This window comes from Martes martes (genome assembly GCF_963455335.1).
Source record: "Martes martes genome assembly, contig: scaffold_134, whole genome shotgun sequence".
NCBI classification, from domain to species: Eukaryota; Metazoa; Chordata; class Mammalia; order Carnivora; family Mustelidae; genus Martes; species Martes martes.
Genome location: NW_027666509.1, coordinates 132,089 through 158,070, shown reverse-complemented (window position 1 = coordinate 158,070; position 25,982 = coordinate 132,089). Strand labels below are relative to the sequence as shown.

General features: G+C 42.9%; 1 protein-coding gene and 1 pseudogene across 3 annotated transcripts; both read left to right on the top strand.

Moving 5' to 3' along the window:
- LOC308337976 (protein CBFA2T2) lies at positions 1 to 25,982 on the top strand. Of its 2 annotated transcripts, none has more exons than XM_080831533.1 (7): positions 1 to 723; positions 1,887 to 2,140; positions 4,757 to 4,842; positions 6,220 to 6,415; positions 15,914 to 15,982; positions 19,635 to 19,822; positions 24,736 to 25,982. In XM_080831533.1, exons 1-7 carry the CDS (start codon positions 683 to 685, stop codon positions 25,033 to 25,035), a joined length of 1,134 nt encoding a protein of 377 aa, XP_080687659.1. In that variant the 5' UTR covers positions 1 to 682; the 3' UTR covers positions 25,036 to 25,982. The 2 variants fall into 2 exon arrangements, with proteins under 2 accessions (XP_080687659.1, XP_080687658.1); XM_080831532.1 differs by having other exon boundaries at positions 19,632 to 19,822.
- Positions 17,376 to 17,784, top strand: LOC308337977 (small ribosomal subunit protein uS8-like; annotated as a pseudogene). The gene has a single exon. The product of its transcript is annotated as a small ribosomal subunit protein uS8-like (transcript).

Below are 25,982 nucleotides of genomic sequence, written 5' to 3'. Positions count from 1 at the left end.
AAGACTGAGTGAGAGAGGAAAGAGTGAATTCCTCCTACCCCTGTGTAGATAGTACTAATTCTCTAACTGACCTCTTCAGAAATACATATTTAAACTTTTTTTTTTTTTAATTTTAAGTTGGTTCCACATCCAACATCAGTCTTTAACTCTTGACCCTGAGATCAGGAGTTGCATGCTCTACCAACTGAGTCAGCCAGTTGCCCCCAAAATGTATAAATTTTTAACTTACTCTGTTCAACAAACCTTCATTGAGCTTTGATTCTGTACTAGGTCACAAAGGTAAACAAAGCCCAGTTTTCCTCTTTAGGGGCTTTACACCTTGGGGGGGGAAAAGAGACAAGTTAACCAATAGTTCAAGTTCAGTATTATAGATGTCACTTTACTCATAGAGAGGTATATAAAAGTCAGGCTGACAAGGAGAGAAGAAGGGGTTTTGTCTTGTTTTATCTTATTTGTTAAAGCCTTTTCAGGTGCTGAGCCCTGTGGTGTAGGGCCCAACACCTGGAAAACTGCCTTCCAGCCCCTGCCTCTTCTTTTCAAGGCCAACCTGCCCCTGCTGCAGCGAGAACTGCTGCACTGCGCCCGAGCCGCCAAGCAGACCCCATCCCAGTACCTGGCTCAGCATGAACACCTTCTGCTCAACACAAGTATTGCATCGCCTGCTGATTCTTCTGAGCTGCTCATGGAAGTGCATGGAAACGGAAAGAGGCCCAGTCCAGAAAGGTGAGCAGAGAAGTGCTTTGTTGTCCTTGCTTGTCTAGAATTATGCTGAGCTTCTCCTTTGCTTGCAAAAGAAAGAGAATTTGATTACTGCAATTATATATAGGTATGGATGCAGAATTTCTAGGGTTAGTTTTGCTTTGTCCCAACGTCTGATAGTAGAATGTTTCTCAAATCTGTAGGTGTAGCTCCCAGACACAAGTATTTTTCAAAAACTCTTCAGATGACTACGTACACCCAGGCCGAGAGACTCCACTCTAGGGCATTCTATGTCCACTGCTCCAGAACCATAAGAAATACAGTCTGGGTCCCCTGAGGGGGCTCAGTCAGTTGAGCAGCTGCCTTCGGCTCAGATCATGATCCCAGGGTCCTGGGATCCATCCCTGCCTCAGGCTTCTTGCCCAGCAGGGAGCCTGCTTCTTCCTCTCCCTCTGCCTGCTGCTCCTGCTGCTCATGCTCTCTCGCTCGCTCTCTCTGTCAAATGAATAAATAAAATCTTTAAGAAAAAAGAAAAAAAAAGACCAAGGCATTTTTTCTGATGTATGAAATCTAATAATAAAGCATAACAATTAATAATTGATGCTTGCTAATGAATCCCCTTTATTTTGATGACTGAAATTGTATTAATTTATTCTCTAAATTCCAGTATGAGTGTCTGAAAGTGTTATTCAAGGAAGTAATATTTTAACACAGTGGAAAATTTAATGCGGTGTGAAAATTGAAGCAAAATGACTGGAAACTGTACTGATTCACAAGTATATTATGTGAACCGTTTTCCTCCCATGTGAAGAATTGTTTCTTTCTAAAAATGGACGTCCAGAGCAGCAGATTTGATCTCGAAATGTTTCTGAACATAGTTGAGCTCATAATCCTCTGTATCCTGCCACATAAGAAAATGCTATAATCTCTCCTTTGCTTCATGAGGTTGAGGTGTTTCTGCCTGATTGTGGATAGATTTAACCTCTCTTTTCATGCTGGAATAAATCACAGTTTATCTGCCTGGCCCCTGGAGAAATTTCCACTCATGCCTTATGTCACACCTTTCTTTATTATCTTCCTGTTTGTGAAAGTGCATAGCACTATACATAACACAAATCGGTGCTTAAGACATTTTTGCATGAACAGTTGTTGATGGGCTCAGATATGTACTTCTGGTTTTTCTGCAGGAGGGAAGAGAACAGTTTTGAAAGAGAGACAATTCCTCCCGAGCCTCCCGCCAAGAGAGTGTGCACCATCAGCCCTGCTCCCCGGCACAGTCCTGCCCTCCCTGTGCCCCTCATGAATCCTGGGGGCCAGTTCCATCCTACTCCTCCACCTCTCCAGCACTACACCTTAGAAGATATTGCAACTTCACACCTGTATCGTGAGCCCAACAAGATGCTAGAACACCGCGAAGTTCGGGAGAGACACCACAGTCTTAGTAAGTGACATGAGCATCATGGTAATGCTTTAAATTCAGATTGAATCTTTGGGTTTCTTTCCTACTCAGTTATAAAGCAAAATGATACAATCATTGCTTTTTTTCCACTGAAAAGATAAAACAGTATTTTACATAAAAAAGAATATTAGAGTTGTTGTGACCATCCCTAACAGTAGAACTGGGATTAAATACGTATTAGGAAATACATAATGAAATATTTAAGAATAAAAAGGTATCATTTGTTTGCAGGGTGCAGAAAACTAGAGAATGTTGAAACAAATGAGCTAAAATATTAGCATTTTGGAAATCTGGGCAAAGGATATATGAGAATTTGTTACACTGGTTTTGCAATTTGTCTGTAAATCCAGATTTATTTCAGAGTAAAGTGTTCTTAAAATTAAAGATACGAAATATGTGGTCTTAAAAGTGAGAGTGCATGGATGGTTAGGTCAGGAGGTGAGGCATATCTCAATTTAAATCTTGGGTCTGCGTCCTGGTTGGCTGTGTGATCTTAACTCAAGTTGCTTAGGTTCTCTGAGCCTCAGGTTATTAGTTTCTAAAATGGAGATGATACTGCCACTTGTGCTGGGTCATTGTTACATTTGGAATGCCTGGCATATGCATCCTCAACAACCATTAAATTTAGGAAGAAGCAAAAAACAAACATTACCCAAGATCAGTTTTAAACAAAGCTTATTGTCGTGTCCTCATATAAGTTTACTATAGAAGGTTTCCTTGGAGTAACTGCTGAGCAGGTGTCAGAACAGAGAACCATAGGGCTGCTAACTTCCAGAGCTTTCCCTACATTTCATTTGTGGGCTACCCCATGGAGTAAAGAAAATTGCAGCACATTTGCTTGTCCCCATTCTGACTTAGGCTCAGCTCAGCTTGCTAGCACCTTTCAGAGGCATGTATCCTCTGTATCCTATCATAGTAGGACTCTGGCTTCATGCTGTGGTAGCTGAATGGCGAGGGCCATGACAACAATCTCAACTGCCAGCATTTATAGGTACTGCTTAGATTGCAATATATGCCTATCATATAGACCTTGTCTCGTGCAATCCTCACAGTCCCATGCAGTTGTTACCCCTTTTTTAGAGATGGGAGGTAAAGGAACTGTGGCCAAAATCTCATAGCTAGAGTGAGTGCTAGAGACAAGATTCTGACCCAGCTATCTGATGCCCAAAGCTTGGCAACATTGCTGATATGCTTTGGAGCCTCCCTTTGCAGCTGTTCTATGTGGTCCAATCCCTTTTCTCCTATGTCCCTCTTTTTATGTTAAAAACAGGGCTTACTGTTGATTTCTTCTGTATTCACACATACTTTTTAACTAGTTTGATCCATTACTTTTTGAGAAAGAAATGTCCTGAAATCTAGCTGTAACTGCATTGTGGTCAGAGTTTCCTTTAATTTCTAACAATTCTAGAAGAACTTTTTTTTTTTTTTTTTCAATCTTGAAATACTCTATGTGAAAGATCTTCAGTCCTCTTCTTCGTGGTTTGTTTTAGGTTTAACCATTTGTCTTCTGGGCTGGTTACAGATTCCTTCATTTTCCCTAGTCCTCTTCAACTCATATGCCCTAGTTCTCAATTCTTACCAAGCCATTTACTCCCTCCCCTTTTTAAACAAATACATTGCAGCCCCTTCCCTTTGCTCTCCTGAAATGAAAGTTAGAGATACTGTAGCCTGTCTTAGACCCGTGAGATAATATATAAGAAACTATTAAAATATGTTAGTGCTTAGGCATGACTTCACAAGAAGCTATAATAAAATAAGCAGGTGCTTACAGAGATACCGGATCACTATCAGTACAACACCTGCAAATTGAGACTGATAACAGCTGTGTTACATTCATGATTTCAAGACTTTGAGCAGTGATGTCATATGTGACAGGATTTTTCAAAATAGTGGACAGCTCTTAATTGAGTATACCCTTGATCCACACAGTCATTGCATTCTTGCAAATTTCATTATAAATTAAAACCATACAGAAAATATTTTGTGGGAGGTGTCTGGCTGGCTTAGTCCGTAGAACATGTAGCTCTTAATCCTCAGGGTTGTGAATTCAAGCACTGTGCTGAGCATAGAGCTGAGTTAAAAATATACATATTTTTTGGTAATACAAAGTTGTTTCCAAGTGTTTCTACTGTACCCATTCTAGTTGTGGCAGTTAAGTATTTATTTGCATTATGCTGCATCCTTGCCAACATTTAGTATTACCTGACAATTTAATTTTTTTCAGTGTATGGATATGGAATGCTATCTTAGTGATGATTTTATTTGCACCGTGACTGCTTTTAACTTTGAATGTCTTCATGTGTTTATGGGCCATCTGGCCTTTTCTGTCTGTGGTTTATGTGTTTGTTTCTTTTGCCTGTTTTTCTTTTGGGCTGTTTGTATTTCATAATTGATTGTCAGATTTTTTATATATTCTGAATGTGATTTTTTGTTGTTAATGGTGGTTTTATGTCATTTTGTGGGTCCCACACACCATTGTGAATCATTGCCCTTGTAGTGTGCTCATAGTTGGTATGGATTTGTGTGTATTTACTTGGTAGAATTTTGTTTATTGAATTCTTCCCTCTATCATCAAATTTAATCTCTAATTTCTAATAGGTCTAAATGGAGGCTATCAAGATGAGTTGGTAGACCACCGTTTGACAGAAAGAGAATGGGCTGATGAATGGAAACATCTTGATCATGTACGACTCTTAACGGTGTATAATTTCCTATTACATTTAATTCTTAATATTACCAATAATAATGGAGTATATAAGCCTGAAGTGAACTTAACCAGAGCCACAGTGTCTCTGCAGTAAAAAGTTGATTTATCAGGTTGCCTGCCTTGCTCAGTCAGAGAGCATGCAACTCGATTTCAGGGTTGTGAGTTCAAGCCCTTCAAGTCCCATGTTGGGTGTAGAGCTTATTTTAAAAATAATAATAATAAAATAAAATAAACTTGATTTATCTGGTACTCCCCTAGCTAGAGAGCTAAGAGTAACTCCTAAACCTTTGTAGTGGGGTAATCACTTCAGGATATGACCAAGTGAAATCCTAAAGGATAATGATTAAAAACAGATTTGTGAGTTCAGGTCCTAACGTTGCCACTTCCTACCTTTGTGTGATGGGCAAGTTGTTTTTACAGTTTCTAGCCTTAATTTTTATATCTTAAAAAAGAATACTGTATTACTTAATACTTAAATTCACAACAGGGACATCTGGATGGCTTAGCTGTTACGCATCTGCTTTAGCTTGGGTCATGATCCCAGAGTCCTGGAATCGAGCCCCATATCGGGCTCTCTGCTTAGCAGGGAGCCTGCTTCTCCCTCTCCTGTGTCCCCTGCTTGTGTTCCCTCTCTCACTGTCCCTCTCTGTCAAATAAATATAATCTTAAAAAAATAATAATAAATTCAGAGCAGGATGGTTATAATATGTAAGGTGCTTATCACAGGATCTAGTGTGTATGCAAATAAATGGTGCTTCTCCAAAAACAAACGAGAGGGAAGTTTCACCGTAGTGTTGAAAGGACTATATTATGGTGAGAGACTCTGGCTCCTTCATCCTGGAAGAATCCAAAAAGTGTTACTTTGAAATTTCAAAAAAAATTTTTGCATATATATATATATATATATATATATATATATATACACACACACACATACACACACATATATATATGTATATGAATGATTTTTATTTATTTGACAGAGAAAGAGAGAGAGACAGAAAGGGAACGCAAGCTGTTTAAAAAGCTGTTAAGGAGTGCCGGGGTGACTCAGTTAAGTGTCCCTCTCTTGATTTTGATTTGGCTCTGATCATGATCTCAGGGTTGTGATACTGAGCCCCGTGCTGGGGCTGTGCTGGGTATGAAGCCTGCTTAGGATTCTTCCCCCCTGCCCCCCGATTAAATAAATAAGTAAAAAGAAGCTGTTAAGCATGGCTTTCATATGTAGGCTTGATATTGCTAAATCTTAAGATACCAAAGCCTTCATTCTTTATAGATTACCAGTCCTTAATTTTCAGTATTGGTTATTTGAAAGTCCTAATCTTACTTCTACTTGATTTCCTCTCTGGCTTAGGCTCTGAATTGCATTATGGAAATGGTAGAGAAGACAAGGCGCTCCATGGCAGTTCTGCGGCGCTGTCAGGAATCTGATCGCGAAGAACTCAACTACTGGAAAAGACGATGTAACGAAAACACAGAGATGAGGAAGACAGGGAGCGAGTTGGTCTCCAGGCAGCACAGTCCTGGGAGCGCAGATTCTCTCAGCAATGGTAAGGGGGAGAGTCTCACTTAAGATGGTAGGGAAGGTGGGATGCCCAGGTAGCTCAGTGGTTAAGGGCCTGTCTTTGGCCCAGGTCATGATCCCAGGCTCCTGGGATCAAGTCCCACATTGGGCTCCTTGCTCAGCCGGGGGAGCCTGCTTCTCCCTTCCCTGCTTTGCCTGCTGCTTCCCCTGCTTGTGTTCACTCGCTCTCTCTGACAAATAAATAAAATCTTTATTTAAAAAAAAAAAAAAAAAAAAGACTGTAGGGAAGGCTTTTTGTATTTTACTTTATTTTTATTTTTTATTTTTTTAAAAGATTTTATTTATTTATTTCACAGACAGAGATCACAAGTAGGCAGAGAGGCAGGCAGAGAGAGAGGGAGAAGCAGGCTCCCCGCCCAGCAGAGAGCCCAATGCGGGGCTTGATCCCTGGACCCTGGGATCATGACCTGAGCCGAAGGCAGAGGCTTTAACCCACTGAGCCACCCAGGCGCCCCTGTATTTTACTTTAAAGGAAGATGGTGCTACATTGTAGAGTTAGAAAGACCCAGGTGATGATGAAGAGTAAATAATAAAATACGTCAAGGATTCAGTACCTGCCATGTTCAAGAAATACTGTCTAACTCGTGGATGATGAGAATATTTGTGATTTTGTTGTTTTTAACTCTCTCTCTCTCTCTCTCTATGTGCTAAATGATGATCAAAGAAAGTTTGTTAAAGTCACTCTGGCTGAATGACCTAGGTACTCTCATGTACATCACATTTATTCTCAGTGGTAGCCCTGAAAATCTAAAAATGTTCTCCTCACTTTCCTTTCCCTCCCACTCCCCATCTTGGAAAATACCATTTATTGACCTCTGTCTGGAGGCCTTTAGTTTGTTTTGTTTTTAAGATTTTATTTATTTGAGAGAGAGAGCCCAAGTAGGGTGGGGGGAAGGGCAGAGGGAGAGGGAGAAGCAGGCTCCCCACTGAGCAGGGAGCCTGGCCTAGGCCTCGATCCCAGGACGCTGGGATCACAAACTGAGCCAAAGGCAGTTACTTAACTGTCCGAGCCACTCCGGTGCCCCTGGAGGCCTTTATCAAAAGTTTTGCTATACCAAGCTAGTTTGTCCCATCTTGCCTCTTCTCAGCCTGAAGCAGCAGAGACACAAACAACTATTCTCTCAATCCAGGGTACATGCAGGATGCCACAGCTTTTTCCTCAAAAGTGCTCTATCACATTCATCTAGTAACTGAAAAGGTTGCCCTATCCAAAGACGGCTATATGAGGTGCCATCTGTGATTAGACTTTTTTTCTACCCACCCACTATAAGCTCCCTCTTTTCACCAGGAAGAATGAATCTCTTATTATGGCAGATCTAGCATGTTCCACAGACAACAGCTGTTAGTCTAAAAAGGACTTTAAAAGACAAAGACTTTGATAACCCAAGGACCACATTCCCCACCCCTCCCACAGAGACACTTCTTGAGGCAACCATAACTTAGCAACCTTGTTTGTGATATCATATAGCGAGACATCAGGATACTTGGAGTTGCAGTATGGTTACTTTCATTTAAACTTCAGAGCTCGGTGTACCTAGCTGGCTCAGTCAGAAGAGCATGTGATTCTTAACCTTGTGGTCATGTGTTCGAGTCCCACGTTGGGTATATCGATTACAATCCATCCATCCATTAATTGATAACACACACACAAATGTGTGAACAACCTCCAAGTTCATCCTCAAGAGAGAGAGAGGGGGGCGCCTGGGTGACTCAGTGGGTTAAGCCTCTGCCTTCGGCTCAGGTCATGATCTCAGGGTCTTGGGATTGAGCCCTGCATCGGGCTCTCTGCTCAGCGGGGAGCCTGCTCCCCCCCCCCCACCCTCCCGCCGCCTGCCTGCCTCTCTGCCTACTTGCGCTCTCTCTCTCTGTCAAATAAATAAATAAAATCTTTTTTTTTTTAATTTTATTTATTTATTTGAGAGAGAGAGATGACAAGTAGGCCGGGAGGCAGGCAGAGAGAGAGGAGGAAGCAGGCTCCCCGCTGAGCAGAGAGCCCGATGCGGGGCTCGATCCCAGGACCCTGAGATCATGACCTGGGCCGAAGGTAGAGGCTTAACCCACTGAGCCACCCAAGCGCCCCTAAATAAATAAAATCTTTAAAAAGAGAGAGAGACCCTCTCCATCTGAACCTTCACAACTAGTCCCCATCACAACTTGCAGAAGCATCTGTAATTTACCATCCAAATCCTAACCTTGTCCCAGGCAGTCTGCATGTGTTTAGGTGAGCGGAATAGAGTACAGGGTGAGCTGTGGTCCTGAGCTAGTCTTCTTGGGGGCTCTGTGTTACCCTCTGTTCATCTGTTTCAGTATCTTCATTTATGCATAGTACACATATTTTGTATTTTTTTTAAAGATTTTATTTATTTATTTGACAGACAGAGATCACAAGTAGGCAGAGAGACAGGCAGAGAGAGAGGAAGGGACGCAGGCTCCCCGCTGAGCAGAGAGCCCAATGCGGGGCTCGATCCCAGGACCCTGAGATCATGACATGAGCTAAAGGCAGAGGCCCAACCCACTGAGTCACCCAGGCGCCCCATATTTTGTATTTTTATGTTACTGTTTATTTCTCTTCTATCGTGTTCATTGCAGTATAGGCAGAAGGCATCGTTCATGTCCTAAATAATCATGCAATTCAAAATGTGGACTAGAACCATTCCAAAAACAGTTACTGGACCATGATCCTACAAGGGGCCTGCCACAGCATGTACTGGGTGCTGTTTACTTACTTTGGCAAGAGCCCTCTACCTTAAGCAGTATGCTTAGAGACACGGTGGTTGTGCAGTCTGGCCTAAGTTCACTGTCTCTTTATGGGACCTTTGCGGTTTGCAGAGTAGCATTTGGAACAGCACTGTTCTACACCTGGCAGTGTTCTTGGGCATACCGCACAGACGTACCAGGGACTTTTAAATAATTAGGTAATTCGTGGTTTGTGGGTGTTTTTAGGGTGTTTTGTTTTGTTTTGTTTTGTTTTGTTTTTTGGTAATTCATGTTTTAAATGTTTGGGTTATGCAGAAACTGCTTGTGGATTATTTATTTAAGTGTTTAGTATTTAAGTATTTTGGTGATTTTCAGAGAAATGGACTAGAGACTGGATAGCATTATTACTTTCCCCATTTAAAATAATGAAATAAAGGTTCCCTCTATCTGAACATTGGTGATTTACAGTATTTTCAGGGTTAAGTTTGGTTCAGACTACAAGGGATATATTTTGGAATTTTATTTAAGGATGCATAAATAAGTAGGAAAAACATAAGGAAACGGAAGAAAGTGATCATCATAGAGGTCAAGAGAATGGTTTTCTCTGGGGGTTTGGGTTGGAGGCTGTGGATGATGGAGAGTACAGAGTGAGCGCTCATTGCCTTTACCAGCTCTTCTGAGGACAGGATTGTAGGTCTGACTAGCATCCTTTGAACAGCACTGTGGCTTAACTATTACTCATCTCTTGGGGATTTGGGGTTGCTGGAAGTGTCTGTCTTGACCAGAAGGTTTATGGATGTTCACTTTATAGTTTTTTCAGCAAACCATGCATTAGTATTTTTATGAACTTGTTAGCCATCTAATCCAAATCAGATGAGTTTCAGAAACCATGAACAGACAGTGAAGATAGTGTAGTTACTGAAAAAGTAAGAAAAATAAAATTTATCCAGAACTGAAAGGCAGTATTCCAACTTGAACCAGTCTACAAATTAAAACAACACTGTGGAAGAAACAGGTATCAGTATCATGAAAGACAACTCTGAAGGAAAGTCATTTTAACTTAGAATTCTGTGCTAGAGGGACGCCTGGGTGGCTCAGTTGGTTGAGCAGCTGCCTTCGGCTCAGGTCATGGTCCCAGCATCCTGGGATCGAGTCCCACATCAGGATCCTTGCTTGGCAGGGAGCCTGCTTCTCCCTCTGCCTCTGCCTGTGCTCGCTCACTCTCTCTCCCTCTCTCTCTCTGACAAATAAATAAATAAAATCTTAAAAAAAAAAAAAAGATTTAAAAAAAAAAATTCTGTGCTAAACCTGGGGCTCCTGGGTGTCACAGTTGAACATCGGACTCGGTTCGGCTGGGCTGGGTCTCAGTCATGGTATCAAGCCCCACTGTGGGGCTCTACACTGGGCGTGGAATCTTGAGATTCTCCTTCTCCCTCTGCCACTCCTTCCCAGTTTCAAGGATACACTCTCTTTCTGTCTCTAAAATAATTGAATAGATCTTTTAAAAAATTCTATACTAGACCAAAACCATTAAATGTTTGATTAACAAACTGCAGTTTTTCAAAAAATATACTCAGTTTCAAAAAATGTACTCAGTCATCAAAATGATGACTCAGTTGGTTAGGCGTCGGCTCTTGGTTTAATCTCAGGTCATGATCTCATGGGCCCTGAGATTGAATCCCATGTCGGACTTTGTGCTCAGTGGAGAGTCTGCTTGATGGTTCTCTCCCTCTGCCCCTCTACCCACTAGTGTGCACTTGCTCTCTCTCTAAAATAAATGTTTTTTAAAAATGTGCCTCCTATATACCCTTTATCATGGTATCTACCACAGTTGAGTAGGATATACCCTAAAAGAGGGAAGTAAATCAGAGTGAAAGACATGGAATTTATTAAACAGGACCCATCTTAAGATCGGAAGGAGGGGTACCTGCCTGGCTCAGTTGGTTAAGCAGCTGCCTCCAGCTGAGGTCCTGGGATGGAATCCCAAGTCTGGCTACCTGCTCAGCAGTGAGTCTGCCTCTCCCTCTCCCTCTGTGATCTCTTGCTCTCTCTTCCAAATAAATAAAAAACCATTAAAAAAAAAGAGAGAGAGAGAGAGAGAACAGAAGGAAATCCCTCACCTGGTGAGGGAGGGTCCTAAGCATCAGGGTTTAGCAAACCTAGAAAGCGTTTAAGGTTGGAATAGCCTGAAAGCTTGCTGGAGACTTCAAGAAAATGAAATTTATAAAATATTTATACAATAGAAAGAGAAGTTGAAGTTGAATGAGAAATAATTACATGAGAAATTTAGCACATGACTAAACAAGGTCTTAAAAAAAATGGCTGGTCGCCTGGGTGGCTCAGTTGTTTGAGCGACTGCCTTCAGCTCAGGTCATGATCCGTGAGTCCCAGGATTGAGTCCCACATTAGGCTTCCAGCTCCATGGGGAGTCTGCTTCTCCCCTCTCATGCGTGCATTCTCATTCTCTCTCTCTCTCTCTCTCTCTCTCTCTCATAAAAATACATAAAATCTAAAAAAAAATTTTTTTAATAAAAAATAAAAATGGGTTCAGGAAGATACAAAGATTCACAGAATCTGAACCACATGACTCAGCTGTGGTAAGCATTTACATTCAGTACTGTGAATGTTGACTACTAGTGTAACAGAGTTTGAGTATCTCTTTCTGAGGGAATGGAAGGGGAAGAAATTGTGAATGTATCTGGGGTGACGTGGGGGTGGTGATTACAAGAAAGTGAAATGGCTGGTCAGTCAATAATGCCCACAGTGGAAAAATCAGGATTCTGATTTAATCGAACTGAGATGGGACCTGGGCTTCCAGAGTTGAGACCATTGCTTTATGTATCCCAAAACAGTCTCATGGGGTAATCATCATTTTTTAGTTGAAATTACATGGCTCATTGTAGAAAATACAGAAACTTAGAAAGAAATTTATTAGCTCCTCTTCCCACCCTGAAGAATTTTGAAATATATCTGAGAATCCTATTATAGCTTTGTATTATTTCTCAGAAAATGTAAGTTCATATTAAGACTGTTCTCACATCATTAAAGATTTTACAAATATAATTTCAGTAACTATACAACATTCTACCTTGTAAGAATAATTTCTTTATTCCATTTTTGCTGTTGAACATTATCTTTTTTTTGCTTGTCTGATTTTTGTTCTTTAGTGAGTAAAGCAGTATTTAAAATCTTTATATGTAACAATTTTTCAAACGTCTTGCGTCTTTCCCTTAGGTTATATTCTTAGCTATAAAATTAATAGGTTGTGAATATAGTCATTTTTGTTCATTTGATCTTGGTTTTGTTTTTGTTTTTTCCCCCATCCCATCTTTATTTGTTTTGATGGATGAGATAGCTAATATTTATGGAATTAAATCCATCACTTCCTCTTACAGTTTGTTCCTTGACCTTGATCCCCATCCAGTGTACAACAAATTACATCTGTATTATATTCAAGACTGTGTGTTTGGGTATTAGCTATCTAACTCAAAATTTCCCAAATTCTTTAAAGTTTCCTGCCATCAAATAATGAATACCCATCCTTTAGATACTGAAATGATATAGTTATTTGATACTCCATTTTGTTAAATACTTCAGTTTTCTTCATTGATCTTTCTGACTATATTAGTTAACAAGTTTAGTAATAATAGTTCATCTGGGCTGTGTTCTAGCCAGTGTTAAGCTGTTGAGTTATAAGAACTACTATTATATTCTTTGATAGACAGCAAAACTGAGGCTTAAATAAATTAAAAAGTTGGGGGCGCCTGGGTGGCTCAGTGGGTTAAAGCCTCTGCCTTCGGCTCGGGTCATGATCTCAGGGTCCTGGGATCAAGCCCCACATCGGGCTGTCTGCTCAGCAAGAAGCCTGCTTCTCTCTCTCTCTCTCTGCCTACTTGTGATCTCTGTCTGTCAAATAATTAAATAAAATCTTTAAAAAAAAAAATTAAAAAGTTGGCCAAAAGAGATCTCATTATTAGTAAATCAGGATTGTTAAGTATCGCGTTCCAGAACCAGCACACACTCTTTAAGCCATTAGGTTCTGCCACTTCCCAGTGCAATATCAAACTTTTAATTATTACAGCTTTAGTATGTGTTTTAATATCTGGTAATGTTAGACCCACTTTCTTTTCTTGCGTATTTTAATTTGTTCTCTAAAATAAGATTCTTTTAAATGGATTACATTGTAGAAAGGGCGAGCAGTATGGAAACCTAGAAATAGTGAAAATCCTGCTGCCACCACACTTTTTCTCTCCTGCTCCTCTAGGCTCACTTATTAGCAAATTAGTCTATTCTTACAGAATTTTCTGTACACATACTTAAAGGACATTTTTCCCAATTTTTTATTTTGAAGTTTATCAGGCACATAAAAATGTTAAAAGAGCACACCTTTGTCCTGTACCTAGATTCACCTTGTTTTTCACATTTTGCCCTATTTGCTTTACCCCATTATAGATGGGTAGCTAGGTAGGTACACTTTCCCCCAAACCATTATGACACTCATCTGTAATTGTTTTGTTCTGTTTCTCCTAAGAACCAGAGCATTCTCCTATATAACCACAGTACCATTCATAGCCCATTTCTAACCAATTATTTGCATTATCTGTCTTGCCTTTGATTACAGTAGCCTCTGAGACTCTATTTTTCTTACTGAACCAGCTGAAAATCCCTATTTCTGTTCCTTTCTGGATTAAATGTATAAAAACAGTTACTCTGGCTTCTGGAAATGAAAATGTCTCTAGTTTCCAGCTGTGTTCTGAGTAAGCAAAGAAATTCCTTTAGGGTCAAATGCCTCTTACCTTTTACATCTGTCAGAGAAACAAAATACTGGAGACTGGACAGATGCAAAAGATATGACCAAGGCATATGATAACTGAAATGAAGTGGTTTTTCCTTGGTTGGTCAGACAAGACTTCCCCTACATCCCCACAAGTAAACAAGTGTTTCTTCTATCATTTAATACCAATGGTAGCTTGTCTACACACTCAAACCTTTTTTCTCACTGGTTTTCCTTACTTAAGATTCCACTGAAATTGATCCACTACCTTCTTTAGCTTCTGTCACTTTGATTCTTCTGATTCTAGATTTTTCCCTATATTTATTTCATGAGTCTCATCCTTGAGTCTCTAGGTGTTAGGCAAATGGCTCCATGAATCAGGAACCTCACTCTCGTTGAAGAGAGCCCTTCTCTTTGCTTTTTATTGACAGTAGTAGCGCTTCCTAGAGAGCCCAGCGTCACAGAAAGTATTAGTATTATCAGTATTTTAAACCTATGGGGTTCTTTCTTGGGTTGATGAAAATGTTCCAAGAACTAGATGGTGAGGATGGTTGTACAACATTGTGAATATACTAAATGTCAATGCGTTACACACTTTAAAATGGAAATTTTAGGGGCGCCTGGGTGGCTCAGTGGATTAAAAGCCTCTGCCTTGGGCTCAGGTCATGATCTCAGGATCCCGGGATCGAGCCCCGCATCGGGCTCTCTGCTCAGCGGGGAGCCTGCTTCCTCCTCTCTCTCTCTACCTGCCTCTGCCTACTTGTGATCTCTCTCTGTCAAATAAATAAATAAAATCTTTTAAAAAATTAAAAAATAATAAAATGGTAATTTTATTTGTATTTTACATGATTTTAAAAAGCCTCATTTTCCCCTCCTAGCTCCCCAGGGAATACAGAAGTAGGTTCTTTGTGCTGATAGCTCCTGGAATACGAGAGATTCCTTCCCTTTCCCAGACCAGTTTAAATCCAGTTGCCAGGCATTCTCAGGAGTAACTATATTATAAAGCTCCTCTGGCAAACATTTCATGCCAGGCTGCCCTCTCCTCCCATACTGACTGTTCTGATTCCTCTTTTTTGCACCATGGATGGAGGGTATCGAGAGCATAAAATCTGCTTTTCAGATCAGCCTCAGTGTAAAGCATAAGGAAATGAGGAAGTCTACTGGGATTCTCATTAAAAAAAAAACTCAGTGGACCCACTTCTTACAAAGTCTTATATCTTAAAATCACAATAAACATTGTGTGTGTGTGTGTGCGTGTGTGTGTGCATGCGCACACATGCGTGTGTAAAACCCTTCACCCTTGTGCCCTTCCCAGCAACCCTCGGGGGTGCCTCTTTGGGGTATATTTGAAATGCACTGGTCCAGATCAGAGTAGTTTCTTTACTACTTCGCTTTTTATTTGTTTATAAGCATTTTAGGAAGTTTTAAAAGAAGCCTCCTTAAATCACATGTAAAAGCTCAGAGTTGCCCCGGCCCAAAAAAATCCGGAGTTGCTAAGAAACAAAAGCTACGTTCTCTGACATGTCTACAGAACAGTTGATGGAGACCTGTTCATGATGGGATGATTAAATTGGATAGGGATACCCACACACATCTGTTCACATAAGTACTTGTCTATAGCTATATTTACATTTTAGGGAGTATCTTAAAAATACATACATGGTTATAGGGAAACAATAAGGACATACAGATAAAAGAAGAAAGTGAAGATCACTTTTAATCTGACTTTTTTGAATTGAAATACTGTTACTGTTTGAGGCGTGTGTGTATGTGTGTGTTTTAGAACTAAACATTAACTGTACTTTTTATAATCTTGATTTTATTCCTTATCAGAATGTTCGTTGCACTAAATGAAGATACATCTTTGAATCTTCCTAAGAGGCGAGAGAGAGATTTTAACTCCTAACAGATTTTTCATTAAAATTTTCCATAAAAATAAAACATGTTGGTTATAGACCGCTTCTAACCCTGTGCTATTTATTCCTTCTGTAGATTCGCAGCGGGAATTCAACAGTAGGCCAGGAACAGGATACGTACCTGTGGAGTTTTGGAAAAAAACTGGTACGTATCTGTCTGCTTCTAGGTCGCGCATACTCAGTAATTTGTATGAGAATGGAGTGCATGTTTCGGGGAAAGGTGGTTGGCTCATAACTTTATCCTCAGAACTCTAGGCTCCTGCCTCTCCCCTTCCACCTTTTGCATACACCTAGACTGTATCTCATGTCACTTTGCAGGTCAAGAATTAGGAATGACTTCTTACAGTCCACCTAAGTCCCTTGCATACCCTTCTGCTGGGTCATCCTTAGGCATTAAATAACCAACTTTTCCTTCCCTATTTATATGCCTTATTTCTGAGCATGTAGCTCGGTTCATTTCTGCCTGTTATCTTCACTCGAATCTACACACATTCTGTTCACATTTGGTTCATTCTGGCCTTGGAACAGCCCTCCACTCTTCCTTTCACCCTCATTGTTCCCAGCTTTGTCAAGACTGTTCTGCGTGGGCCTCATTTTCTAGAAGACTAAAAGGAGGGTGTGTCTGCCTCTTGTGGTAAGATAGTGGGTGAAACTAACCTCACGTTCTTAATTCTATCCTTGTCCAGACACATATCTTTTCCTTCTAGACTCCCTTTTCCAGGATCTTTTTTTTGTAGTCCAGTATAGTTTTTTTCTTAAAATAAAATTCATTTCTGCAAAAGTTAATGCTTGTCCTTCATAAAGACTCTTTAGGGAGCATGAAGATTGTTATAAACAAACGGACAAAAGGTATGAACAAATTGTGAGAAATACAGATAAGCATACTGCAGAATGTATTCGACTGGCAGTGTAGGAAAATGTAAGATAAAGCAGCCCTGATCGATTAGCCCCCAGAGTCTTTATTGATGTATATTTGTTGACCTGTTTTTAGGGAACCTTGCTAATGACTCTGAATAATTCATTAGTGGTTTATATATGAAAGTATTAGGTGTGACCAACCTAGAGTATGTGCAGAGCTTTTTAAGATTTTATTTTACTTTTTATTAAAGATTTTATTCATTCATTAGAGTACAAGAGAGAACATGTGCCAGAGGGTAGAGGGAGAAGCAGGCTCCCCACTGAGCTGGAAGCCTGTTGTGGGGCTCAGTCCCAGGACCCTGGGACCATGACCTGAGCCACCTAGGCGCTCCAGGATTTATTTTTAGCGTGGGGCTTGAATTCACAGCCCTAAGGTCAAGAGTTGACTCCCTATTGACTGAGCCAGGCACCCCAGTAGATGCAAATTCTTACAATCTTTCCTGTTTCGTGCCTTTGAATTCTTCCTCTCAAAAGCATATAATCTAGACTTAGCCACAGAAATTGTTTAAAAAAATAAAAATATGTATAAAAATGCCAATTTTTAGTATATTCTGTGTGAGTTTATAGGGTGACACCACAAAGCATTATTTTGCCATTAAAAATAATTTGGAGGGCTCTTTCCACCATCTTTCCTTCCTGCCATAGTGGTGCTCATGAATGTCCTGGCAGATGCTTTCAAGAGCCAATGCTGAAAAGAGAGGCAGACGCCAGGTTCTTACTAGGCCATGCTCCAAAGTCATCATCTGGTTTCTTATTGTGATGATGCGGCACGGTTACATTGGCGAATTTGAAATCATTGATGATCACAGAGTGGGGAAAATTGTTGTGAACCTCACAGGCAGGTTGGACAAGTGTGGAGTGATCAGCCCCAGATTTGATGTACAACTGAAAGATCTAGAAAAATGGCAGAATAACCTCCTGTCCCGCCAGTTTGGTGTCATTGTACTGACAACATCAGTTGGCATCATGGACCATGAAGAAGAAAGACGAAAACACACAGGAGGGAAAATCCTGGGATTCTTTTTCTAGGGTTGTAATATATACGTGCAAATAAAAATGCCTCAATGGAAAAAATAATAATTTGGAGGTACCTGGATGGCTCACTTGGTTAAGTGTCTGACTTTTGGTTTCATCTCAGGTCATGATCTCATGGGTTGTGGGATCAAGGCCTGATACAAGCTCCACACTCAGTGGGGAGCCTGGTTGAAGATTCTCGCCCTCTGCCCCTCCCCCTCTTCACATTGTCTCTTTCAAATAACTTTTAAAATAATAATAATTTGAGAAACTATGTAGCAGCTTGGAAAAATCTTTATAGTTGGGAATGGAGAAAGCTTTATTACCAAGAAGTGGAATAGGATTACGGGAAATGAAGAAAGCAGTTGTTAAGGTAGAGAGAAATACTACCATGCGTAAGATCTCCTTGATAACTAGTGATTTCCTGCTTGGGAGGTACCATTGGTTAACTGTGGTTAAGAGCCAAACTTTGGTGTTGAACTGGCTGGATTTGAGTCCTTCCTCTGCTATGGTGTTGTCTGTGACCTTCAGTGACTTTAGCAAGGTAGTTACTCAAACTGTGACTCTTACTGATTGACCCTTAATTTGAGAGGATAAAATACACGTCAGGGTGTTATTATGTTGACTCAAGACACCTCTCTGGAAAATAATAAGAGGCTTATGAAGGGTAGCAATGATGGGTCACAGTGAACCTGTCTAGGTACCAAGAGTAAAAGAAGCATGGAGTTCACTGTCACGTCAGCTCAGCTTCATCCTTGTCCTTTGGAGTGAAAACAGCTTTTCTTAAAGGCTGGAGTGATAAGATGAAAAGACGTAGGATGGCATCCTAGAATACTTTATTTAGATCTTCTTTGAGCCTAGGCCATCTGAAACAACCAAGCCATAAAGGAGGCTTAGGCTTTTGGGTTTTCTAGTCTTGTGGGCCCAAAAAGGTGGTCACTCACATTACATCTTGGAGATGAGACTCAGCGCATAGTGTATGCCATTTGGAGTGTCCATTCTGTGGAAACCAAGCAGAATGGTGGTGGTGGGAGGAAGTGATCAGGAACCAAGTGGGGTAATATCAATTGTGGGCAGGGCTTTGGAAGCCCAGGTTCCTGGCATGCCCAAATCTGTACCCCACATTGCTCTGCTGTTCAATCTTCTCACTTGCCTCGTTTTTGCTTTTGGCATTTTGCTTAGTACCTGTTTCGCTTCATAGCACTATCTCTTCACCTTCACCTCCAGACCCTTAGGTGCTTCCAGCCTCATCCTGCCTCATCCTTTCCTCTGTGCCACTTGCACCTACCTGAATTCAGAGTCTCTTCTGTCAGCGGGATTTCTAGCCCCAGCATCTTGCAGGCCGTCTCTGCCTTCAGGCTTTCCTCCATACATAGAACCCTTCAGGAGTTCATGTTTTCTTTAGAAGAAGAGCCAAAGTCCCTAGTATGGGATGCAGGACTTCGCCGATACCATTTCTACCTACCATCTCAACCAAGACGCATTTTCTTGATCCTCCCTGCCACTTGAAGAGCTGACCACTTTTCTCCTTGGAATTCTATCTCTTGTACTGACATATATTATGGATCCCAAGCCACCTGTGTAATTTGATCACAAACAGTTAGGTGAAAAGGACTACATCCTAGTCCCCTCGGTATCCCCAGCCCTTAGCATAGTGCTTCCCATCATCTACACACCCGACAAATGAGTGCATAAACAGACAAGTGAGTATAAGAACAAAAGTGAATGTGTATGTCATATGTAAAACCTTCTGTATTTTTGGAAAAGTCCTTTTGTTTCAGCTCTGTGCCTTCTTGCAAGTGGTAGGGAGTGGGAGGGAAAAGATTTCTCGGCCAGTTGATTTTACTGTCACTTTCTTCTAGAAGAAGCTGTGAATAAGGTGAAAATTCAGGCCATGTCAGAAGTACAGAAAGCCGTTGCTGAGGCAGAGCAAAAAGCCTTTGAAGTGATTGCAACAGAGAGAGCTCGAATGGAGCAAACCATAGCGGACGTCAAACGACAGGCTGCAGAAGATGCCTTCCTCGTCATAAATGAGCAGGAAGAGTCAACAGAGGTCAGAGTTCTATTACCCCTGGGGGCCGGGGAATCGGGCAGGGGGGTGGTGCGGTGATGGCTGGGGCTGAGGCAGCTGCAGTCACCGAGCCCACTGTCCTTAATTGCTAGGCAGTAAGACAAAAAGGGCAGCTCTTGAACGAGATAATCATCATTTTATCTATCAAGTACCAGAAGAATTTTGTTTCTTAGTTGTTATATCCTTATATAAAGCAGCTCATTATGTCAGTTTCAATTTTGAAAACTCACCCTGAAGACAGAGTTTGTGGATTTACATAATTATGATGACCACCTTTGACTAGTGGGCTCTCCATGAGCAGGAGACACAGAGTTAAGTGCGTGTTGCCTCTTTGATCTTCACAGTGATCCTATGAGGTAGGTATTGTTGGGTTCGAACTTTACAAAGAGGAAATTGTGGCTTAAGGAATTTCACTGATGTAATCCCTCAGTGCCGAAGCCAGGGTAGGGGTAAGGAGATGCAGGGCCCTATAGCATTTCGTCTGTTTATAGGTCTTTTAGGGATTGAACTGACAGATCAGGCAGACATGCCCACCTCTCCAAGACCCAGGGCCCAGCACACAGTTTGTTTCTACACAGGACACTTGTACCAGTGAGGACGAAAGTAAAACTGAAAAGAAAAAAGCAGATGACAAAAACATCGTTAATAGTCCTTTGGAATATAATAAAGTTTTTCTGTAATTTTCCTTTCAGTCATTTTTCGGCTTTGAGATAAACTTTATGTCCTGAAATAAGCCTATTTCTGAAAGTAGGCAGATCCATGTACCAGTTAAGACATAAAGAACTGGGGGTTTTTTGTTGGTTCTGTTGAAACAGCAGAAATGTTGCTGTCTCACTCTGTATAAATGACACCCTGTGGTATAGTAGTGCCAGGCCTGGCAGGTGAAGAGGAACATGCCTAAGTATCACGTGGCCCTCACGGAGGATGTGGGAAAGTTCCTCATTGTAGCACCCCAACAAGGACTCTGAATTGTGGGAAAATAGTTCCATTGACCCTCTTCTTGTCCTCCCCTCCTACTTTTCCTTTAGAATTGTTTTTGAGCAGTGTCCTCTCTGTTTCTGTTGTGCGTATTTAATTCTCTGTAGCCCTCCGCGTCTACATCAGTATCCATTCATATTTACTTGTTTTTCTATCTGTTTATCTTCAACTGCATCTGCCTCCAAAAAAGGAGGGGAACGTTTTGGCTAAGAGCATGAGTTCTGGATCTAGACTGTTTAAATGGATTTAAATCCCAGCTCTCCATTTATAGCATTGTGCTGTGAAGGTCCTGTCATTTTAAACAGTGCACAAAGTGACCTGCAGGTGAGGCACACACCGGCACCCATCCCAGCAAACTTTCCACAGTGGGGGAGTGACAGAAGCTATGGGTTAGTTTGCATTGGACCAGAAGGGATGAATTGGCTTTCTTTTCTTTTCTTTTCTTTTTTTTTTTTTTTTAAGATTTTATTTATTTATTTGACAGACAGAAATCACAAGTAGGCAGAGAGGCAGGCAGAGAGAGAGGGGGAAGCAGGCTCCCTGTGGAGCAGAGAGCCTGATGTGGGGCTCGATCCCAGGACCCTGGGATCATGACCTGAGCTAAAGGCAGAGGCTTTAACCCACTGAGCCACCCAGGCACCCGAATTCGCTTTATTTTCATCCAGAAAATTCTGCATGAAGTCTAGTAGGCATTTCTGGGGTTTCTTCTGAGAAGTGGTGGGGTATAACGGAGGGACCCAGAACGAGAGGTTAGGAACCCTGAGTTCTAGTCCCGCTTACCCCCACACTGGCAGCGTTCCCTAAGGACTCCCATTTCCTTCTCTGTATAGCAAGTGTGTAGCAGCCCCTGTCCTGCTGGTCTCATAGTTTTTACAAAATATAATGAGATCGAGATTGTGGTTGTGGAAGTGTTTTTAAATGGCATTGTACTGTGTAGACAAAGGATTTTGTTATGGTGTAAAACCATATGTATATAAGCTGGGGCAGCTCCTGCTTGTGCCAAACAGCGGCCTCCTCTGAGGCCAGACTCCACAAGTCTCCCCTGTAGTGCCTCAGGCAGAGGGATGGAGTGAGGGGTCCCCTCATCTCTGTCACGGGGCACGTGATGCTCTGAGCCTGGATTTCCTTGCCAACCTAATGGGCTAGCGGTTAACATAAGATGGAGAGTCATTTCTCCTGTGGGCCAGCTTTGCAATAAGGTCAAGGGGGCCTGGGAAGGGTCCCAGGGGTTTTGACAAGTCCCAGGTCATTTTGATACAGTTAATCCCCAAGCCTCAGAGTACAGGTATCCCTCATTTTTTTTTAAAGATTTTATTAATTTATTTGACAGAGAGATAGAGAGCACAGATAGGCAGAACGGCAGGGAGAGGGAGAGGGAGAAACAGGCTTCCCTCGAGTAGGGAGCCTGATGCGGGACTCAGTCCCAGGATCCTGGCATCATGACCCGAGCCAGAAGGCAACTGCTTAACCGACTGAGCCACCCAGGCGCCCCTACCCCTCACTTTTTGAAAGTTCACATTATGCCTTTGCTTTTACAAGAGGCCTGTGTTAGTACCTATTCTCACTTGCTGAAAGAAATCTGAAGAGGCTTTTCACTTTAATGAGAAAAGGCAAAAAGCAAAAATAGCGTTCAGCATTCATTATGCAGCGAGCCCAGCACATGCCCTGATCGGCAAGACTGGCCCCGCCACGCTCCTTCCCCAGGAACTCCACTCTCAGCAGCCGGCTGTGAGAGCTTTGAACTGGGTCTGTGAGCATCTGTGCTCTATCTCCATTTGTTTTATGCATCCATTAGCAAAATGTGCCTTAAGGAAAAGCCTAAGAGAAGTTATTTTTTGGGTCTGGGAACACTCAAAATTTTTCCATATAAATTAATGCTAATTGTTTCTCCACTTCACACCATTTCAGCTTATGAAAGGCTTCATAGGAAGGCTCCACTTCCAGATAGCAGGGGAACCTGTAATAATGGCAGGGACTGATGATCTGTGCTTAACAGAGGAAATTCTAGAATCCCCATTGTGACTTCCCTAGCCAGTAAACTTAGGAGGTTTATAACCTTCTCGTGCTAGCTACAGAGGACTCTTCGGCCATGTGTGTTGTTCCAGCCTTGCAAAGTGCTGATCTGAAGCATGACCACAACAATAACACACCTTTTGCCTTATATCTTGGCAAAAAGCCTCATGGCTGTCAGGGGAAAAAAAGACAACAGGAAAAATAATTATTATAAATATATAATGGCAGCCAAGGTGAGAGCACTAGTGGTTTACTACTCTGTCCTGGTTTGAGATGCTCTTGCAGGCTTGGACAGAGAGGTAGCAGAGGCTCTCCCATTCAGCTGGGGCTGACCAAAGGGCTGACACATTGGCCTGTGTTTCCACCGTGGCCGCATGTAGGCAATAACCACCTGATTTCTTCCCCACAAGTGATAATGTTCTGCCAAAGCATCATTTGGATTCAGCCTGTCAGACTGAAAGGTATGACATTCTCTGGAGCGTAGTTCGCTTGAGGATCCATAAATGCATCCTGGGAAAAGTGTCTGCTCTCTATTCTGGTCCCCTGGTGTTGGTGCTGGGCAAGTTTGGGCAGTCCCTAGACTGTATTTCCTGAGAACTCTGTTGTGTTAGAAGGGAGTCTGCGATCCTTTGTAAGCTCTTCTAAGCTAAATGTGTACTTTGAGTGGAGTAGAGTAAGGGGGTTCAGCTGCCCGGCTTTGCATAGCCTTGCAGTTATTTTACAGCGTTAGCCACATCCCTGCCTGCTGACTCTCAGTATCCCATCTGCAAAAGGTGGGCTAGATGGCCCCAAGCACCTGTCACTTGTTTTATACTTGAGCAAGGGTCCAGATTTCATTGGGGACAGTGTCTTTCTTCCCTGAGGGGATTATGGAGTGGTTGAGGCAGGCTTCCGATGGGCTTCTGCCATTCTGGAGACGCTGTGGTGGGGGCAGGAGGCCAGCTGGTGCTCCGGTCCTTCCTCACACCTCAGGAAACCCTGCCTCTTCCTGGTAGTTTCATCTGGCCAGTGCCAGAGGCTTTTTCTCTTCTGAGTGGCTCCTGGGGGCCTCAGGTGCAGGCTGTCGTGGAGTCCTCGGGAGCCTACGGAAGGAGACTTCCAGGGGGCAGGTGCTGGGAGCTGCACTGAGTGGCAGCCTCCTTCATGCTGCTGCTCTCCCCTCCCTAGCTGACTGGGGGAAGCACAGGGCTGTGTGTTCACAACCAGCCTGCTGCTGCTTTCACAGGACTGCTACTCCTTGCTCCACCCGCTGCCCCCCCCCTCCAGTTTCTGCTAAAGCCCAGCAGTACATACCCTTTCCTTGGCGAGTGCAAAGAGTAGCAGCAGAATTTCCAGGGCACTGAGTTCTGAGGTGCTGGGGGGCTCCCTTAAACAAGCCAGGAGTGGTCTTCTGACTCCCAGTCTACCTGTGATGAGACATGACTGAAAGGAGAATGGGTACAGAAGTTGCACAATTGCCCGCACCCCTGGTCCCGACAGGTGACCTCTTTAAAGGATCAGGTGTTGTTGGTGGAAGCAGTCAAGACCATTCCTCTGTTGAAATCAGCAAGAGAGAAAACATGACCTAAACACAACGTGTGCATGTGTTGTGTCAGGGACCCTGGGACAGAGTTTGGTTTGGTCACTGAGGGTTAAATATGAGTCAAAACGACGAGTAGGTGCCTTCAGCAGGAGGGGAGACCTACTACCGCCCTTTCCTGGCACCCTTTGTCTTGCCGTCCTGTCAACCCATGGCAGGCAGTTTGCCTCTCTTTACCGACGAAGGAAATTCAGAGAGGCGTGTGTGTGCGCCTCCCATCAGCAAAGAGCAGCTGAAGTAGGACAAGCCCAGGTATATATAGTTCCAAATGCCACGCTGTCCCCACACAAGATCCAAGCAACTAACACTTGCCTGTGTCTTGCAGAACTGCTGGAACTGTGGCCGCAAAGCCAGTGAGACCTGCAGCGGCTGCAACATCGCACGCTACTGCGGCTCCTTCTGCCAGCACAAGGACTGGGAGCGGCACCACCGCCTCTGTGGCCAGAACCTGCACGGCCAGAGTCCCCACAGCCAGGGCCGGCCACTGCTTCCTGGAGGGAGGGGCTCGTCAGCCCGGTCCGCCGACTGCAGCGTGCCCAGCCCGGCTCTGGACAAGACCTCGGCCACCACCTCCCGCTCCTCAACGCCCGCCTCTGTGACAGCCATCGACACCAACGGACTCTGAGCCCAGACTTCCTCCCTCTGATGACCTCATGGCGCAGCAGAACATGGCACAGGGGGCCTGGCCGTTTGAACCAGTGCAGTTAGCTGTCGGGTCATCAGCAAAAAGTGAAGTGGAGGCAGGAAGAGTGCAAGCCCAGCAGACACTGCTCCACGGCCTCTCCAGACACTTACCCCAGTTTCCTGTCTGCGTTCTCGGGGAAGCTAGCGTGCCGTTCTCTCTGCACACAGGCAGCTGGCCAGAGCTACTGCCTCCTTTCTGGGCTTCCGGGTTGGTTCCTGTCCCAGCTGAAACTGGCATGGCCGGCCCCTTTTCAGCGTAGACCACCAGCTCCCTTGCCTGCCTCTTGAGGCAGCAGAGACTGTCAAATGTGCCCCACCAGGCTGGAGGCAGCTCGCCCCATGCACTGCCTCCCTGCCCTGCCTACCTGCCCACCACCCTGCAGCAGAGGCCTGGAGGCTGACAGCAGGCGGTGGAGGAGATCCCCTCTGTCGGGGTAGCTCCTTTAGCCCCGTTTCCACCCTCAGCAGATGCCACTGATGAGCCCCACTAGGACTTGGGCCAGCAAAAGCAGCACTCAGGACTCTCTCCTCGACCCTGCTGTTCAGACTTGGTAAGATGATCAGAAATCACAGGAAAAAAAAGTCACCATTTCACTAAAAGCACCCATAATAATGAAAAACAAATAAAACTTCCTTCAAGCATCACAGATCATTTTGGACAAGATTTTCCAACCTGGCTTGCTACTTTAGTTTGGGACCCATTTGTTTCCTCTCTCACTTGATTTTGCTTATGCAGAAAATAGTTTCCAGCGCATGGATTGGTCTGCGGGAGAATGAGACTCAATTGTGGATAGTCTGTTCTCTCTGAGCATGTTGGCCAAACTAGTATCGTCAAATCATTGAATGGATGATCTGTTGGAAATGCAGAACCTTTTGTCACCGCTTGGC

Excerpts from the sequence above, each read along its gene's own strand:
- LOC308337976 (XM_080831532.1), top strand. The coding sequence starts at position 683 with ATGGAAGTGCATGGAAACGGAAAGAGGCCCAGTCCAGAAAG. Across the intron at positions 6,416-15,913 it reads CGCAGATTCTCTCAGCAATG|ATTCGCAGCGGGAATTCAAC; the intron begins GTAAGGGGGAGA and ends TTCCTTCTGTAG. Across the intron at positions 15,983-19,631 it reads GGAGTTTTGGAAAAAAACTG|AAGAAGCTGTGAATAAGGTG; the intron begins GTACGTATCTGT and ends ACTTTCTTCTAG.